General features: G+C 44.3%; 1 protein-coding gene across 1 annotated transcript in view; it reads left to right on the top strand.

Annotated features, from left to right (window-relative positions):
* Positions 1–1,347: 1,347 nt before the first annotated feature.
* The window catches only part of EFNB1 (ephrin B1), an 81,519-nt gene continuing 63,943 nt past the window's right edge, over positions 1,348–18,923 (top strand). Inside the window, exon 1 of the mRNA XM_077473966.1 lies at positions 1,348–1,566. Coding sequence (XP_077330092.1) covers positions 1,391–1,566 — 176 coding nt within the window. The 5' untranslated portion in view covers positions 1,348–1,390. The remainder of the gene's footprint in view (positions 1,567–18,923) is intronic.

Here is an 18,923-nt window from a genome sequence, read left to right as displayed (position 1 = left end):
TTCTCTGATGAATGCTCTCCTTGCCCGGCCGGTCAGTTTAGGTGGACAGCCATGTCTTGGTAGGTTTGCAGTTCTGCCATACTCTTTCCATTTTCTGATGATGGATTGAACAGAGCTCCGTGAGATCTTCAAAGCTTGGGATATTTTTTTTATAACCTACCCCTGCTTTATACTTCTCCACAACTTTATCCCTGACCTGTCTGGTGTGTTTCTTGGCCTTCATGATGCTGTTTGTTCACCAAGGTTCTCCAACAAACCTCTGAGGGCTTCACAGAACAGCTGTATTTATACTGAGATTACATTACACACAGGTGGACTCTATTTACTAAATAGGTGACTTCTGAAGGCAATTGGTTCCACTAGATTTTAGTTAGGGTATCAGAGTAAAGGGGGCGCCATACAAATGCCCCTCCCCCACACTTTTCACATATTTATTTATATCATTTATCTTCCACTTCACAATTATGTGACACTTTGTGTTGGTCTATCACATAAAATCCCAATAAAATACATTTACGTTTTTGGTTGTAACATGACAAAATGTGGGGAATGTCAAGGGGTATGAATACTTGGCACTGTATATACAGGAGATCGCTCAGAGACCCCCATACTCCATCAGGCAGATCTGTCTATGGATTGTAAACCCCCATATAGCTCTGTATATAGATGGGGCCCCTCATATAGATCTCCATATAGATGCCCCCCATATAATGTATATAGATGGGGGCACTCATATAGATCTGTATATAGATGGACCCCCATATAGATCTGTATATAGATGGACCCCCATATAGATCTGTATATAGATGCCCCCCATATAATGTATATAAATTGGGCCACTCATATAGATCTGTATATAGATGGGACCCCCATATAGATCTTTATAGAGATGGGCCCCTCATATATATCTATATGTATATCTATATGTATATCTATATGTAAATGGGGCCCCATTATAGATTTGTATATAGATGGGGCCCCCATATAGATGGGGCCACTCATATAGATCTGTATATACATATATGACTCTGCTATGATCAGATCTGCCCTATGATTGGTCCCCTATGATCAGATCTGTCCTATGATTGGCTCCCCTATGTAGCCGGTCCTCCGGCGATTACATCGCACCGATCCGTCGCTCGTCTCCTTCTCCCAGCGTTTGGGCGGCTCTGGTCTCTTTAAAAGGCGTGTCCGCTCTCCGGTCCCCGCCCCTCCCGATGACACCGGTGGGCGATTCCTTCCCCTTCGCCCGTCGCCTATTGGGCGGCTGGGGGATTATGCAGACCGCGCCCCCCGGGGGCGGGGGTGAAGGGTTGGCCGGGCCGGCTGAGGCGCAGTACGCTCGGAGATCTCGGCGGAGAAGGGTCGGTGGTGACCGGAGAGCGGATCTATGGAGCGGGACGGATCGTACGGCGGGATCGGTGATGGGAAGCCTGGATACCTGATCTGGGATCGGAGGATGGAGGCTGTGCGGTGGCTGGTCGGGCTCCTCATTGCCCTGTGCCGGGTGTGTGCCCTGCTCGGGAAGAACCTGGAGCCGGTCACCTGGAACTCCCAGAACTCCCGGTAAGGACTCTCCCCGGGATCGTCCGATCTGATCGCAGGATATGTATAGATGGGATATTCTCAGGACCGATCTTCATTGGATGGCGTGTAGGGGCCCCTCTGAGACCCCTCTTGTTGGATGAGTGCTGGGACCCCGGACCTTTTGGGGTCGGTGAGAAGTGGAGACCTTCCAACGATGCGATCTGAGATGGAATATCTGATTGGATTATCTGGGGGTGTGGGCGGGGCGGATGATGCCTGGACACGTCTACCGATTTTTATTTATTTTTTCCTGGGGGCCATGGAAAAGTCGCCCAAATCCGTCTATCCAATCCCTACACACCGGGAATGAGGTGTTCTACGTCTGTGGTATTTTAATTGGGGTGCCCTGAAGTTGCCCTTAGTGGGGGGCATTGAAAACCTGGTCTTGCTGGGTTTCAAAAATTGTCCCAAGCTCCCCCAGAAATCTTCACTTGGTGACCCCCAAATAATGAGTCCTTACTAGATTTCATTAACTACTGGGGACAGCGTGCCCCCCCCCCCCCCCCCCCAAAAAAAAGCCCTCTGTGGGTTTCAAAAACTTCTCACCAGGTGCTGCAGAAAATTTCTTCCCATCATGGCTCTCAAAAAAAAAAAAAAAAAAAAGTCTTCCTTTTTTGAGGGGGGGGGGTCTAAAAAGTTGATCAGGAGCCCTTATAATTGTCCTTTAACATGCGTGCCCACCCACCTAGAAGTTGTCCTCAGTAGTGGCCCCAAAAAAGTCCTTTACTAGAGTTCAATAATGGTCCTCGCCAAGCCTTCAAAATGTTCCTTTTTCTGGGAAATGGGGGAAAAAAAATCAATCCCATCAATGTCTAATAATTCTCACCAGAGGCTCCAAAAATTGTCCTCACCAAGCCCTCAAAAAATGTCACCTCTCCTGAGGACCTAATAAAAAAATTGACCCCCATCAGGTGCCCTAACAGTAGTTTTCACCCGGGGGGGGGGGCTCCAAAAGTAGTCCTTACTAGATTTCAATAATGGTCTCTACTAGGGGCCCCAGAAACTGTTATCACCAAGCCATCAAAATTTGTCCTAAAAAAAATTGACCCCCATGGATATCCCTAATCTCATCATTGTGGGGGGGGGTCCAGAAATTCTTGTTCTTGCTGGTTTTCAAAAATTGGTCCTCACCAGAAACCATCCTCACCCAGGACCCTCAACAAGTCCCCAGAATGTGTCCTCACTGGTACCTGAAAATTGCCCTCCGGTGGGAGTGGACCCTGCAGTGACTTCTGATGGTTCTTCTGATTTCCTCTTTTTCTTCTGTATCTCGTTATATCGTTTATCTATATTTGCCTCTGTCTTGCTCTCCTTCCACAGTAGTTAAACAAGGGGCCCAAAACCTGTCATCCCCCCCTGGGGCACTTCAGTGTCTTTGTCCTCCTGATCTAATGGTTCCCCTTCTTACATGGTCATTCCCTCACTCTCTGCCCCCCCCCCCCCTATTTTTTATTTTCTTTTTCTCTATGTATAGTAGTTAAATGAGGGGCCCAAAACCTGTCCGCATCCCAGGGGCCCTTCGGTGGCCCTGTCCTCCACTGATCTGACGGCTCCCTTTTGTACATGGTCAGTCCCTTCCTCCTTTTTTTTTTTTTTTTTTTTTTTTTTTTTTTTTTTTTTTTTTTTTCTCCCCTCTTTCTTGCACTCTCTCTATAGTAATTGTATAGGGGGGGCCCAAAACTGCCCTCACCCCGTGGGCTCTTCGGTAATCCCATCCTCCACTGATCTGATGGTTCTCATATAATTTTTTTTATTTTATAGACTGACTCTGTACCCCCTTCTCTCGTCCTCCCTCTCCCCACTTTTATTTTTATTTGTGCGCTTTCTCTCTCGGGTTTTCTCTGTTCAGTAGTTTGGTAGCAGGCTCAGATATTTTCCTCAACCCCCGGGGCCCTTCATCGATGACTTCCTCCTTCGATCCGATGGTTCTCTTTTCGTAATCACTCTAGTTCTTTTATAGAACTCTCACACTTTATCTGTATCACTTTGTCTCTGTTTTCTCTCTTCTCGGTCAGTAGTTTTGGTTGAACACTCAAATTGTCCTCGCCCCAGGACCCCTCAATGGCTCAGTCCTCCTGATCTGATGGTTCTCCTTTTGTAGCTGGCCTCTTCTTCTCCTCTCTATGGTCAGAAGTTGGGTAGAAGGCTCAGAAATTGTTCACATTGGGGCCCTTCGCTGACCTCTTCCCACTTTCTAATCTAATGTTTCTCCTTTCTAATATCCATCTTTATGTAACTCTCTTGTATAGCTTCCTCTCTTGGTAGCTCGTCTATCCCTCTCTTCCCTTTTCTCTGTTCCTCTCTCAATAGTCAGTAGTTGGGTAGAGGGATCCGACAGTCTCCATACATTGAGGCCCTTTTGATTATTTCTTCCATTTAATCTGATGTGGTTTTTTTTTTTTTTTTTTTTTTTCTCTTTTTGGTCAGTAGTTGGAGGAAGGGTCAGAGATTGTCGTCACCCCCAGGGTCCCATCATAGTCTCTTCTCCTTCGTAATCTCTCTATAGATCTATAAAAAAAAAAGCTACATATCTCCCTCCTTTGTATCTCTTTTTATATATATCTTTCTATATGTAGTACTTTCTCCATACTTGGTCAGTATTTAGGTAAAAGGCTCAGAAATTGTCCTCATTCTGGGACCCATCGCGTGCTTTCTTCTTGGTAATCTCTCCCTCCTTTTTATGTATCTTTTCCCCCAATATCAATGTAGCTTTGTCTCTCGTTGGGTAGAGGACAGAGACATTTTCCTCACACCCCCTGGTCCCTCGTGGGCTTTCTTCTCCAACATGGTAGTTCTCCTTCATTCTCTCCCTCTTTTTGTATACCTCCACTCTTTTTATATCCACGTAGCACTTTCCCTCTCCAAACTTGGTCAGTAGCTGGGTAGAGGTCTCGGAAACTGTCCTCACCCCAGGGCCATTCGGAGACTTTCTCCTCCTCTGATGGTTCTTTGTCAACTCTCTTCCTCTCCCTTTCTATATATGCTTCACTTTTATTTCTCTCCTCTATATATCTTTGTACCTTGGTGTTTATTTTTTTTTCTTCTCCCTAGTTTTATATTTGGGTGTTTGGTTTAATATAGGACTTGGAGACTGTCCTCACCCCTAGGGCCCTTTGATGGTTCTGTCCTCCTCCACTCCTGATGGTTCCCCTTTTGTAGACTGTATCTCCCTCTAGCTATGTACCCCTACTTTTATCTCTCCCTCTGCTTTATGTATCCATCTTTCTTTTTCTATCTGTTTGGACAGTAGCTAAATGGATGGCACTTTTTATTTTTCACCAGGCCTCTTTGATGACCCCCCCCCTCCCCCCGTCTGATATATCCATTTTAGTAAACATCTCTTCCTTTCCTTTTTTTCTATGTATTTCTCTCTGCGTTTTTTCCTCTCTACCTGCACAGTAGTTGAATTGGAAGGGGGGGGGGGGGCCCAAAGAATTGTCCTCACACTGGGGCCCTTCAGTGATTCCATCCTCCACTGGGCTGAAGGTTCTTCATAATCTCTTGGTATCTTTCATGCACCTCTTGCTCCCTCTCCTACATCTCCTCTTCTCCTGCCCCTCTCTGTCCTTGGACAGTAGTTGAATAGAAGGCACAGAAATTGCTCTTGCCTCTGGGGCCCCTAAGGGACACACTCCTCCACTCATCTCATGGTTTCTCCTTTATAATCTTTTGTATCCTTCATATACCCTTCAATCTCTGTACTTGGCCGGTAGTTAGAGGACGGACATACCGAGGCCCTCTCCTCCCTCCTTTGTACTGTTTCTCTCCCTCTTTCTCTTTATGTATCTTTGTATTCTTGGGCTGAAGTTGAAGGCAAATTTGTCCTCATTCCGAAGCGTCCTTTGGTAACCCCATCCTCCAGTGTTCTAATCTCCAAAATGATGGGGGTCCCTGGTGGAACCTCTCCCCAAGGTTTAAGATCTGCTTCCATGGGTTTAGGGTTCAGATAACTGCACTAAGGTGTCTGGATGCTGTCCTGGTAAGTGTAATAATACTGCTGGGAGTCTGAAGAACCAAAGAGAAGACAAATCTTTCTGAAGGAACACCATCCATGTGGTCACCAGGAGTCAACGTCTACTTTGGGTGAACATGGTCAACAGAACAATTTTTGAGCTTTCTCTAATCAAATACTGCCTTGTTGTGGTGTTTGTACATGGATGTTGGTTAAAGAATGTTTTGCCACCCCCTGAGCTTTTTTTTTTTTTTTTTTTTTTTTTTAAATCTCTGATGGTTTCCAGAGGAATAAGGATTGTCTATGCTGGTCCAGCAAGGAGACTTTTTTTTTTTTTTGGGGGGGGGGCTGTATTGCACACCAGAGGAACATTCAGGACATTGTTAGGAATGTCTCCGCTTCTCACCTGCTCCAGAAATGAACTATATCCACGTCTAAGCATCAGTGGGCGGTGGAGGACTCAGCACCCTCACAACTTGTAGAAACGGGGCTCCCCAAGTCCCAGAGAGGGCCCTGGTGCAGCTGCACAAGTGGTAGGTCCATCTGGGTGCAGGCCTTTGCTGAGGTTCAGGATCTGCCTATCTGTATTGTGACATCAGACGAGGATATTCAGTTGACCCTTCAGAGTGATCTTTGTATCTGTGGGCCTCTGTTGAGGTTCTCCCAGCCTTATGATCTCCTCCTTAAAGGCAACAAGTCCCATTCTTACTAAGCAGGCCAGCTTTGTGTCCAGGAACTTCATTATGAAGTCTGGGACCAGTTTTTAGCCTTTCAGGACGAGATTTACAGCTTTACAATTACCTTTTTATCCCCCTCCCCTCCCCCAATTTTATTGCTTTCATCCTGGTGAATGAGTAGAAGACTCTTTAGAGTCCCAATCTGCTTTTGATGTTGTCTGTCTGCTCTGCGTGTAATGTACTTCCCTACAGACTGACTTTTTATGGGCACCCTACAAAGTTCTGTCTTTGAAGGGTGCTCATATGAAAGTCCCATTTTCTTTAAGGGGCCAAGTTTGGGTGGGGGGGGTCAAAATTAAATAAATAAAATAGAGTAGAATTCTTTTGACTTGGAACCACTTTGGTAATGGGGAGCATATGAAACTTGTATTCAGCGTCTATGTGAATGCATAGATCCTTCATCTCGTCATTGGAGGCCCCGGTTGTGGTGGCCAAACTCTGCACATTTCACCATACACACATTCCAGAGGAATGTTTTGCGAACAAAAATCTACGCGTTCAAGTGCACCATGCCGATATATTTTATGTATGAGTATTTCCCTAAATTTTACCATGTATCGCTGTGAACGATGTCTGTAGAACATTTCAGTTGTTTGATAAATTGAGGCCTTCTAAAGTCAGTCCTATTGGAAGTGTCCTATTTAACTTTTCATGGGCATGCTTTTGTAGTCGCAGGGAGGTTGTGATGGGTTTTATTGCAGAGGATGGGAGATAAGGTCTCTTGTCTCCTCTCTTCATACAAAGAGGGCCTACTTAAAAAATGTGCTTTCATGAAGGCAGTTCATTGACATAAATGTCTGACGCAGAATAATACAAAGATGGATCGTTTCTCTCTAAGACCATGTGACGCGCCGAACGTGCCTCCCGAATAGCAGTTGTGTTTTGATATTTGCAAATCCAGTTTATGGGGTTTTGGGTTGACGTTTGTTGGGTTACTATGGTTCTTTAGAACACTGAGACTTGGAAGCTTTTCTAAGTTGCGTTTTTTGGTTGACGGATTTGATAATTAAGAATTTTAAATATCTTGTGTTCTTCATCGTTCTTTAGGAAATGTGCCATGTTGCTGTTTTAGTGTTTTGCTGACCTTCAATCTGTTAGTGGTCTTGTCATGCTAGACAAACCGTCTATACACTCTTCGGGTGATCTGCTGTGAAGGAAAGCCTGTTCTTGGCCTCTTGTTGACATTATGCAGCTGGTTTTAGTCTACTGTCCTGGCTGTTTAGTGTCCAGTGTTTGCATGCTGGTGTATCATACAAGGTTGTCTACTGGTTATCTAAGAGTTTACAAAGCCTTTTGTTAACCCTTATGGACGGTATGTGGTTGTGTGTTGTGTGTGTTTTTTTTTTTTTTTTTTTTTTTCTTGCAAAAAAGCGACTCCAAAATGTGAACGTGTTGGGTGCGGCTGGGAGCTTCTCCTTGAAAGGGTCTTTGTAATTAGCTGTCTCGCAAATAAACTTTATGTGCTGCCAGAGGGAGCTGTAACCGGTTACAACGTTGCCTATCCTGTCTCTGACACTGATCACAGATTGACATATGATGGAATGGCCTGATGATTCAATTATGTTTGACAACTTTCTTTATCTGTTGTAGACCCACTCATGCGGCTTTTTTTTTTTTTTTTTTTTTTCCTCCAGTACTTTTCTGCACTAAAAGCTGCGTGAGTGGTAAACATGATTCTAGCTGTTTGATGGATGTGTGGGAGAACTTGGTGATTTTATTTACCCCCCCCCCCCCCTTCATTCCAGGTGAGAAGCCCACAGGTTTTTGATTTTTGCCAAATCCTGCATTAAAACAGCCCCCCCTCTCCTCCTTTATTTTTTTTTTGTACAGAAATAACCGCTAGGGTCTTTTATTTTTATGCTGGTTCTCCCATCTAGTATCTTATTGGACTACAAAGACCGGTGAGGTTGAGTCCGATAATTTTCAATTAAAAAAATGATTATCCTGGTTTAGTAAGTATTTATCTTTATTTTTTTTTGGTTTTCGGACATGTCATTTTTATGGTTTAGTAGGACCACCAGAAGAGAGCAGCTGTGAGGCGTCCAGGCCAAAATGTGTTGTGCCAGGCTCCATCATCTTGTTAATGATTTGGCACGTGTTAACACCTTGCCAGCTTCAGGTGTCCTGAGACTGATGAAGACTTTTCTTTTTTTCTTTACCTTGTTCAGAGGAAGTGTGATATGAAATGTGGCTTCTCCCATCAACTTTATAAGAGGAAGCCAAAAGCATTGCTGGGTTTTAGACACCCCCCCCCCCCCCCATGGATGTGGAACCCAAAAGCATTGCTGAGATTTTATACCCCAATGAATGTAAAACCCAAATACGTTGCCAGTCTTGGCTAGACCAGACCCCCCCCCCCCCCCCCCCCATGAACGTAGAACCCAAAAGCATTGCTGGGCTTCACTAGACCCACCAATGAATGTAGAACCCTTCCCTAACAAGTGGTATCAGCTGAGGGTGTTTGAAAGTCAAACATTTTTTTTAGTAATCTAGAGCCATGGGGATTCCTAAATTCGATAAGAGTTTGGATCTAGGACTTTATTCAAAAATGGGTTGGACTAGATGGACTTGTGTCTCGTTTTCGATCCTCTTTAACAGTTTTACCATGAATGTCCCAGGAAACTTGATTACCCCATAATATATTCTAACAAATGTTCACGCTTTTTTTTTTCCCCGCAAAAGATCCTCATTGCCTTCGTGAAGGAGTTAGCTGACTTACAGAATAAAAACATTTTATTTTGTTTCGCCCCTGCAATTCCTCCTTCCCAGTTTATTATCTGGAAAGCTCCAGCGGTTTGGAAGGACAATAACTCTGTAATATCATCAGCGGGTCTATATGGGTATTTAATCTCCGCAATAAAATTTTCGTTACACCTAATTAAACTGAAGGGGTTCTGACAGTGGGAGGATCTGCAATCATGACTTTATTGGTCCTCTGAAAAAAAACACTGCCCCCCCCCCCCTTTCTTTTTTTCACAAAAAAAAAAAAAAAAAAAAACTCCTTTTAACACTATTTTTATGGAGTTCAGAAAACGGCTGATAAACATCCAAAAATGTCCGTGTGCTATGGACACATAGGATAACAGAGGGGAGTTTATGGGCTGTTAAATTAAAAAAATAAAAAAAAAATGCCCAAACTCCCCAAAAGTCCTGTTTAGGAGCATGGAGCCTTAATTTTGCAGTTCATATGCTTTCCTGTGCGTTTTTACATGGCAAAAGTGTTTTTTATTTAGTCTTTAAAATGCACTTGAAAGCACTGCAGTGGTGTGAATGGACTCAATGAAGCACATTCACTTTTTATTTTTTGTTTTTCCCCAAGGTTTTTTTTTTTATTTTTTCTTTTTTTTTTTTTTTCTTTATGCGTTTCAAAAACGGCTTTGACTACATCTGTAAATTACCTCTTGAAGCTCCATTTACCACATTCCGCAGGCAATTCTGCATGCACGTGTTTAATTTTTTTTTTTCATATACATTTGCCTAGCGCTTTCACTGTTTTTAATTTTCTGGAAAATAAAAATTCAAAAAACCTAATTCCCTGATTTAAAATTTTATTTTTTATATATATTTTTTTTTCTTTTGCACGACAGTGCACAGGTTATCAATGTGTTCAGCAAATAAAGGAAAAAGCTTGTTGCTGATCCTGTGCAGAGAGTGTTGTCACCCTCTAGGACAGGTGTTCCTGGCTGGATCACCAGGTGAAATATCATGTAGCTTCCGCATCAGATTATTTTTATTTATTTTTCCAGACAATTACAAATGAATGATCTTCTTTTTTTTTTTTTTTTTTTTTTTTTTTTTTTTCCCTTGTGTATTTGTGTTTAGCAGTTTATTTTGTGGATTTTTTATTTATTTTTTTGCATCTATTTTTGTCTGATGGTAAAATCTTGGTTTGAAAATAGAAAAAGCGGCGGTATTTTTATTCTATAATTCAATTTTGCAGGGGGAGCTCCAAATATAATGTAAAAAAATAAAGTGATTTATTTTATTGAATTGCGCTACTAAAACCGTACATGCCTAATGTACGGTTTTAGTTGTGCAATTCAATAAAATCTTCTTTTTTTTTTTATATATTTGGAGCCCTTTTTGTACCCTATGGGGATTTATATTTTATTTTTCTAAAGCTCTAGATGTGGTATTTTTAACCCTTCCCTCCCCACCCATCACGGTCCCTGCGTCGCCATCGGTAATTGGCTGACATGTTGTGAGGTGGTTTTGGGAAGCGGTGACTTTTTTGCTGTGTGTGTGTGTGTGTGTGTGTGTGTGTGTGGTTTTTTTTTTTTTTTTTTTTTTTCTCCCATACAATTTATGCTTTGCTGCGTTAGCAATGTGCAGCGACAGGAGCAGGCCCCCCCCCCCCAAAACAAGCTCCCCATTTGCCAGCCGGAACAATTCACTTCCCATCCTCCTGTATTTCATTTGCTAGATAGATATAGATATATAGATTCTCAATCCGGGTTTGCTGGACACTGAACGGTTTCCTCAAACTCTTCGCATGGCAACTAAATTATCCACCACTCCAGGACTGACAGATTAATATTCGGCGTGTCACTGCGGCCGCGCAATTCCCACTTGTCTTTACTGAGGAAACGCAATAAGGCATCTCTGAGGGAGGAGGGGGGGGGCACGTGCTTGCCGCTAAAAAATCCTGCCAGATAAGCTCCTTACAATGTAACTAAAAGAAGAAAAATTGAACATCTCTCGGCCTCCATTCACATCGGTGTGCCAGAAACGGGTGCAAAAATTGCGCACACCGCTCTTTAGGACATGCATTGACTAATTCTTTAATGATTCCTTCATGCAAAGGCAGGTTTTTGCATGCAGTTTCTTGCAGCGATTTTTTTTTTTTATTATTTATTTATTTTTTTTAATTCAGCAAATATAGGAAAATGCTTGTTGCTGATCCTGCGCCGTGAGTGTTGTCACCACACGCGCCCCCCCCCAGGACAGAAAGTGTTACTGGCAGGATCACCAGATGAAGTATGCAGATTCCACATCAGATTATTATTCTGACGTGGAAGCTGCATGACACATTTTATTTGGTGATCCTGCCAGTAACAATTTTTGTCCTGGGGGACTCTTTTCCTGTGTTGGTTTTTTTCTGCTGCTAACCCTATTTCTGGCCAATTTTCGGCAGCCGATACATCGGTGCATCCAATAAATTTTTTTAAATATATATTTATATTGCATTTTTAATATAATTAATTTAATATATTTTTAATATTATGTTATGATGCACTGCTATATCAGCTGCTTGCAAAAAAAAATGGCCACCAAAAAACGCACACAACTTTGCTGTAATTTTCATAGGTCATATGACTCAAAAGTGCAACACGGGTGCATTTAAAAAAAAAAAAAAAAAATCTGCATTTTAATAGAGATATTACACACGGACCAATGTGGAGGCTTTTTATTTTATTTTTTCCTCACAAAGCGCTTTGAAAACCAATAAGTCAAGAGGAGGAGGGGAAAAAAGTCAATTTCAGTTTTCAGCCAAGTGCATCCTGAATTCAGTCCAAAAGGTTTAATTTCAGTGCACCAATTTTATTAGTGCACTGAAATGAAAATTGTACTTGACTTTATTTTTTTCAAGCACTCTTGCATAGATAGGGGGGTGGTTGTGAGGTCCACCCTAAGGCCATGTTCACGTAGGCCGGTTTCTAGGCCTGTAGGAGTAGACGGGTCCAGCAGGACACTGGCCAGTGGAGTGACGCCACGTAACGTTTTTTGGCGTTCCCGGGTTCTATTTTTGCCTGGCCCGCTCCCCCCACGATCTGCTGAGTCGGTGGTTATTGTGCTGGCAGCTCTCGCTCCTCGTCTTTCATCCCCTCCCGTGCCGGAGAGACGGGAATAGAAATCACAAGAAGTTTCTATAACCGGAGAGAAGAGTCCCGGAAAGACACTTGTGGAGGCCGGGAACCCCCCATGTGAGGGGAGTCCGCTGCTGGGACAAGGACGGTGCGAGTTGTAGGGATCAATAAAGGGTCTCGCAGGCAGATGAAGTAAAACTTGTAATAGCAGAGATCTACTCCTCTCCTGTGTCTCCACACTTTTTTTTTGGGGGGGGGGGGGGGGGGTGGGGGAGGGTGCTGAAAGTTTATGCCCCCCCCACTCTGTGTGATATGGTTCCATCTTTCCACCACTACAGGACATGATGTGGTGGTGGGGAAGGGACACTGATTAAGGAACCATGACCCATGGTGGAGCGGGGACACTGGGGAAAGAACCATGGCTCATAGTGTGGAAGGGACACTGAGGAAGAAACCCCATGGTTAGGAAGAAATCGGGGGGGGGGGGGGGGTGGTGGGAGGGGACCCTGGGGATGGAACCATGGCTCATTGGGGGAGGGAACCAGGGCCCGTGGTGGGAGGGGACCCTGAGGATGGAACCATGGCCCATGGGGCGGACACTGAGGCTTCTGAGCATTTTGGAAATGTGCTGTAAGCGTGCGTCGCGCTTGCAATGCCTTTTTAATATTGGCACCCCAAATGGGGTACATGAGTAAAAACGCGTAAGCGCAACACAACATGAAGCTACTTTGCCTGCTGCCCATTGAACTGTATGGGCTGCTTTTTGGGGGGCGGCAAGGTTAAACTAAATACAATTGTGAGTTCCGTCCCCCACAGTGTTGGTCCTGACCATACAACTGCCACTTTGCCAGCTTTGCCCCACATGTAAATGTAGAGGAAAATCTAAGGGTGAAGAAATAATACAATGATAAAATATTATAAAGAGTTAATTTGCTTGTAGAAGGATGAGCCCGATACAAGCTCCAGGATACGATATTTTACCCCCCACTGTCGCCCTCTTATAAGCTCCCCCTAAGGGCGACATTTGGGAAGCTCCTTTTGTGCTGTGATGTAGCGGCCATTTTCCCGGCGGCTTTGTATGAAGTCTCCAGTGAAGCGCAAATAACTGTCCTTATCTGTTCTCTGCACTCAGGAATGCGTCTAACGATTGCCGCCAACTTACTTTTCTGTTTCTGATTTTATTTTTTTTCCCCCTAGTGATGTCCATTTTAACCCTCGCAGAGCTGATATAGATAGATGGATATTACACACACACATACATCCATTTTTATTTTTTTTCACGTTATTTTCGTCCCCTTCTGCCGTGCGCGGTAATCCCCATCCTCCTTATTGGAAAGTCCGTATTCTTTTTTATAATAGTTTTTTCTTTTTCTCTATAATCTCGTGATTTTCCTAGTACGCCGCTTGGTAAGTCTCGTAGGGGCTTTTTATTTATTTTTGACTTGGCTGCTTAAAATCCGAGAGTCTGGTGATTTTGATTTATTTTTTATTTATGTAATATTATATTATATTTTTTTTCCTCTGTTCGAGGCTGTTCACCCCAGTTAACCTAACGCGATAGTAACGTTTTTCTAAACATCGCTTTATCTTGTAAGAATAACAGTGTTATCGGGTGTGGAGTGCGTGTCAATCCTCGTTTTACTTCCATCGGCCTTTCTGTGTCGGCGTAGCTTCTTATCTCTAGTCCTTTGTGTTCTAATCAATGTATCTGGAAGCTGAGCCAGACCTACCGCGCTGGGGGGGGGTGGGGCGTTTAACGTTTTAAAGCCAATGCTTTGTTTACTTTTAGGTATAAGAGGGCTTAACCCAATGTGTGTGGTGTGTAATTATTTTTTTTTTTTATTATTTCTGTCCCATTGGGGAGATTTCCCTTGACTTCCTGTTCCAGAGATGCAACAGGAAGTAAGGAGGAAATCTTTTCCTAGATGGTACCAATGGAAGCCTTTTCTGCTATTCCTTGGATGATGTTGGTGGACCTTTCCCTCCTTTTTTAGGTAGATTTTTATTTTAAAGCCCAATTCTGAGAATTGGACAAAATTTCAGTGGGCACCTTCTTGCACTGCAAAGGTTAAAAGGTTGAGTCTAAATGGAGGGGTGTGATAAGGCTGTAACTGTTTCCCTTACCCCCCCCCCCCCCCCCACAGCCAGCTCCATTGCCAAGCCCTCCCGCCCCAGGGTGTTGGAGGTTCCACAGCGCTATCTCGTATTAAGCACCAGTATTGTAAGTGGAGGTTATGGGGGTTGCAGTCGTGGCTGGAGGGGGGGACGGGTCCCTTTTTATTGGGAGGGTTGTATTGCTGTAGCAAGGTATAAGGTAAGATATTACCCCCTTCCTGCACCTGAGCTGGAATGAGCACTTACCCCATGCAGTACTATGGGGGGGGTGGGGTTTGTTGTGTTCCTGGGCTATGTGGCGCTGCCCCTGGGCACCCTGAGATGACATTAGCAGTTGACCCTTGTAGTACAAGTGGGTGGAGACATTGCGCCTCTGGGCCAAGTGGGGGAGGGGGCTTGTAGCCTGTGGTGCCACCCCTGGGCACCTGAGATGGAATATGGCAGTTGTCCCATGCAGTACAAGTGGAGGGGGGGGCGCGCAGCCCCTTGCCACCTGAAATGGCATGATCAGTTGACCGTACACCATGTGGTGCCACCCCTGCACCATGTGGCCCCTGGGCAACTGAGATGGAGTGAGCAGTTGCCTCCCATGCAGTACAAGTAGGTGGGGGAGCGTTGTGCCCCTTGCGCCCTGTCACGCCGCTGTTGCAAGGGTAGATTGTACTCGGTTCCTGAGGTTTGGCTTTAAATCTCCATCTTTCATTGAAGAAAAATCCCTGGTGATCCCGCCATGGAGATCCCTTGTGCACTCCCTTCGTCTTTTATAGGGTGACTACGCTTTGTCTATGTCTCGTGTGTTGCCACATGAGCTTCCAATGGACACCAAAAAAGATTAGACGTGGTCTACTGTTGTCACCATCAACATGCAGCCACCCTAGGCAGGAAATAGATCAGCACTGAGGTTTACGAAATAAAACTGAGCAACCTAAGTCAACCGGTTCAGCGTTCCTCTAAGATGGTGTTTTGAAGGACCCTGAAACGTTGAATTGATGTAACAGTGTGTGAGAACATCAAATCCGAGGAACACCCCTCCCCCCCCACCCGTAATCAGCTCACCATTCTACCGCCGTCCCTGCTGGAACTTCCATACCTGACGTGCAGGAACATCGCCTCCGAAGCCCTCGACGCCATTTGGAAAATCCATTAGCAGGATGCGGCTTCTGCCAAGAAAAGGGGGGGGGGGGGGACAATAAAACAAAAGCAGCGACTTGTAAACGTGTTAATTAGTCCTGGGACCCGGCAAGCTGCACCGCCGCAGATAATGAACTTTCCTGGAGAGCGTCGGCTTATAGGTGTCTGGGAGCTCCGGGACCCCCTGAGAGGGTTAAAACTCGCTCCTCCGGGAAATGGCCCCCAGGGGCAAGAGCGACACCCCCGCAGACCAGCGTTTTGTCTCAGCGGTTTTGTAGACGCACGAATGGAGTTGGTTTGCCCTTGAATACCGTTCCGTTCCCCCGCTTAGGTTTTCTTCTTGTATGACTGAAAACTGCCTCCAAATATTAAATATAATTGGTTTTACCCTAAAATCTGATCTAAACAAATGCTACTAATGGTGGAGATGCTAACATTTGAAACTTGAACTGAAGCCAGGGGGAATTGAAAAGAAAATGGTACATACCATATCTCCCACCCCCCACAGTTTGTAATCAAGGGAAACCTGAAGTCTTCAGAATCAAACTGTTTTGGGTTTCTGGTTCCAGACTGTGCTCGGTGGTTCCTCTCATCGGCCCGCTACATTATGACCTGCTAGTTTGAGGTCCCCTTGATCTTGGCTTCCTCCAGAAAGTGCTGCCCTTCTGAACCTCTTACTCATTCTTCATTGTATGTAAAGGTTTTGATGTTGTCCTTGTCCCCCCCCCCCCCCCCCCCACTGTACATATTGGGTTTCTTCAGTCTTGGAACCATTTTGTTGCCTGTCTCTGGACTGGTTTTTATCTTTTTAAGGTGTCTAGAACTGGACTTGGTACTCCTAAGGCAGCGGTCATCAACCCTGTCTTCAGGTCCGGTCTCTCTAACAGGCCAGGTTTGCAAGAGAACTGAAATTACAGGTGATCTCATTTCCCACTCGGTGATTGCTGCATTCTAGTCTGCATCTCCCCAAGGTACATAAAACCTGGCCCACTAACAGGATTTTATGTACCTTGGGGAGATGCAGTTTAGAATGCGGCAAAATATATCACCTGTGATGTATTTCAGTTCTCTTGCAAACCTGGCCTGTTAGTGGCCCTGAGGACAGGGTTGATGGCAACTGCGCTGTGTATATGCATTGACGCATGCTAGAACTCAGAGGTGTAAATGGACCCTTAAAGTTGTACTTTGGATCTAGCACCACCCCTTACCAAACACTTCTGGGCAAGTACTAGATCAGTGATGGTGAATCTTGGCACCCCAGATGTTTTTGAAACTACACTGCAGAGATGAATAAGCATCATGGGGAAATGTCGTTTTCAAAACATCTGGGGTGCCAAGGTTCGCCATCGCTATACTAGCTTATGATGGCCCTACCCATTCCATGGAAGTGCTGTTATAGCAAACCTTCCACAGAAGGTCTTGGGTCGCCATAACCTAGCCCTTCCATGGAAGTACTAGGTTATTGTGGCCCTAACCTCATAGATGGTCAGTATTTTGTGCAGGTAGTGATATGAGCCCCCATACACCTGCCTTTCGGCCAGATAGTACATTCCCATCGACCTAATAACTGCTCCGTTATGGGCACAGTAATATAAAGCTTATAGGACGTTCGACCTATGCAACAAAGCTGAATAAATATTAATGCAGCCTTTATGCTGCGTTCAGGAGTTTAGAACCATTAGCAGCAGTTTATTTTCTGTACATTAGGCATGCAGTATTGATGATATGAGTTAAAGGTAAGCACTTAAACAAAATCAAAAGCATTAAAAGCGTTCTTTGTTTAGAGCGTGTGTCCGGCTTGGGTCAGAATCCCTGCAATGGAGTCTTGTTTTCCTGAGTCAGGGTAGCTGTGCAGTGAGGATGGTGCTACGATGTCCCAAAGCTGTAGGACAATGCAGGATGTGGGCCCACTACCCATCCCTGGTGCATGGGACCCTTTATCTGTTTTTATGTTCTTTCCAAGTGAACCTGTTTAATGGTACCCTATGGTGGCCGCACACTCAATTCCCCCCCCCCCCCCCTTCTTTTTTTATTTTATTTTTTTAATTCAGCTGACATTTTTAGGCTGATGCTCCTGGTTTTTCATGTTGCCTGTATCCTTGCTGGGGAGGTTATCCCTATGTTTGTCCTGCTGCTGTTCTTGGGACTGTGAAAGCCAGGAGGGATCCACAATTTTGAGTGTTGGTCAGAATGGGTTAGATGGGGGGGGGGGGGGGGGGGGGGGGGAGAGCCTTCAATGGGGACACCTACTCTGGTGACCCCTTTCTATAGGGGATGTTTTCTTGTCTACAGGGCAGTAAGTGAGGGGATCTCCACCTGTTTCTCTAAAGCATTTTTAAGTTCACTTCCTGTTGGATGCCCTACATCTGTTTGAAGTCCATTAGTCTTTTGGTAATTCTACTGTTACTCTTGAACTTTCCTTCTGCTTGTTTGAGCTCCTTTCCCTGTGATCTTGGCTTCCTACAAAAAAATCCTACTCTTCTGAACCTCATCACACCCTTCATGTGTGTATATAAAGGTTTATATCAAGTCTGTTTCATCCACACTGTACATATTGGGTTTCTCCAGTCCACCATGGTTGTTGCCCATCTCTGGACTAGTTTTATCATGAGGTCTCCAAAACTAGACGTGGTAATCTTCAATGGGGATGGAAAACAATGTGTTTGTTTTTTAATTTTTTTTTTTATTTAATTTTTTTTTTCTTTCTAGGAGATGGTGTCCTCAGCCTAGGATGAGATCTTCTCACCCTAGACCTTTGATGGGTTCCATTCAAGTATAAACTGGGTGCTATATCCTACTCATCTTCTGGTTTAGGGCCACAGCAACACTTTTTTTTTTTTTTTTTTTTTAATGGCCATAGAGGCAAAATGACCCCCGTCCCTTCCACCTCCTACAAGTTTATATAATCCCATATAAAACTTTCCATTTGTAAGTAAAAAAAAAAAAAAAAAAAAAGAAAATTGAGATCTGTGTAATGTAGAACATCTGTTTATCAGTCAATTACACACACTGTTTTTAACAGGCAGACAATCAGGAAACGTCTGAGATCACGCTAACTAACCTACTTTGTTCTGGACAATATTTTTGAAGAAGTCTGTTTTGCAGACGTGGTGTTTAGAGGTTCCCTGTGCAGTCCTCCCACTCAATTTGCTGTTTTTCTAGTCGCCATTTGTAAAGGTACAAATCCTGTCTTTATAAAGCCAGAGCTGAAAACTGGGATTATCCGTGTGTGTGTGTGTGTGTGTGTGTGTGTGTGTGTGTGTGTTTTTTTTTTTTTATATATAGTAAGCTGCTTGTAGCTTTTTCTTGCTCGTTGCCTGTTCAGACACTTTTCTGTGCCGGTTGTGATGGCCTTCTTGGCTTGGACTTCTTCACGAGCTGCTAGTGCATTTTGCCTCCAGTGCTCTGAGGTGAGTGTCGGATCAAGATGAAGACACCAGGACTAGGCCAAGCTTGGGCTCAGAGGGAACAATGGATGCTTGTCCATACCTGTACCCTTTTGACTTTCTACTGATATATTAACCAATTAAGTCTGCACATTGTAGGTCAACTCCACTTGGCCACCTAGCTAAACGCCTACATTCAGCCCATTCT

The sequence above is a fragment of the Lithobates pipiens genome, unplaced genomic scaffold (assembly GCF_037356315.1).
Source record: "Lithobates pipiens isolate NorthernLeopardFrog02 unplaced genomic scaffold, aLitPip1_a1.2 Scaffold_1, whole genome shotgun sequence".
NCBI lineage: Eukaryota > Metazoa > Chordata > Amphibia > Anura > Ranidae > Lithobates > Lithobates pipiens.
Note: the sequence above shows the minus strand (reverse complement) of the source record. Positions and strands in the feature narration are given on the sequence as shown.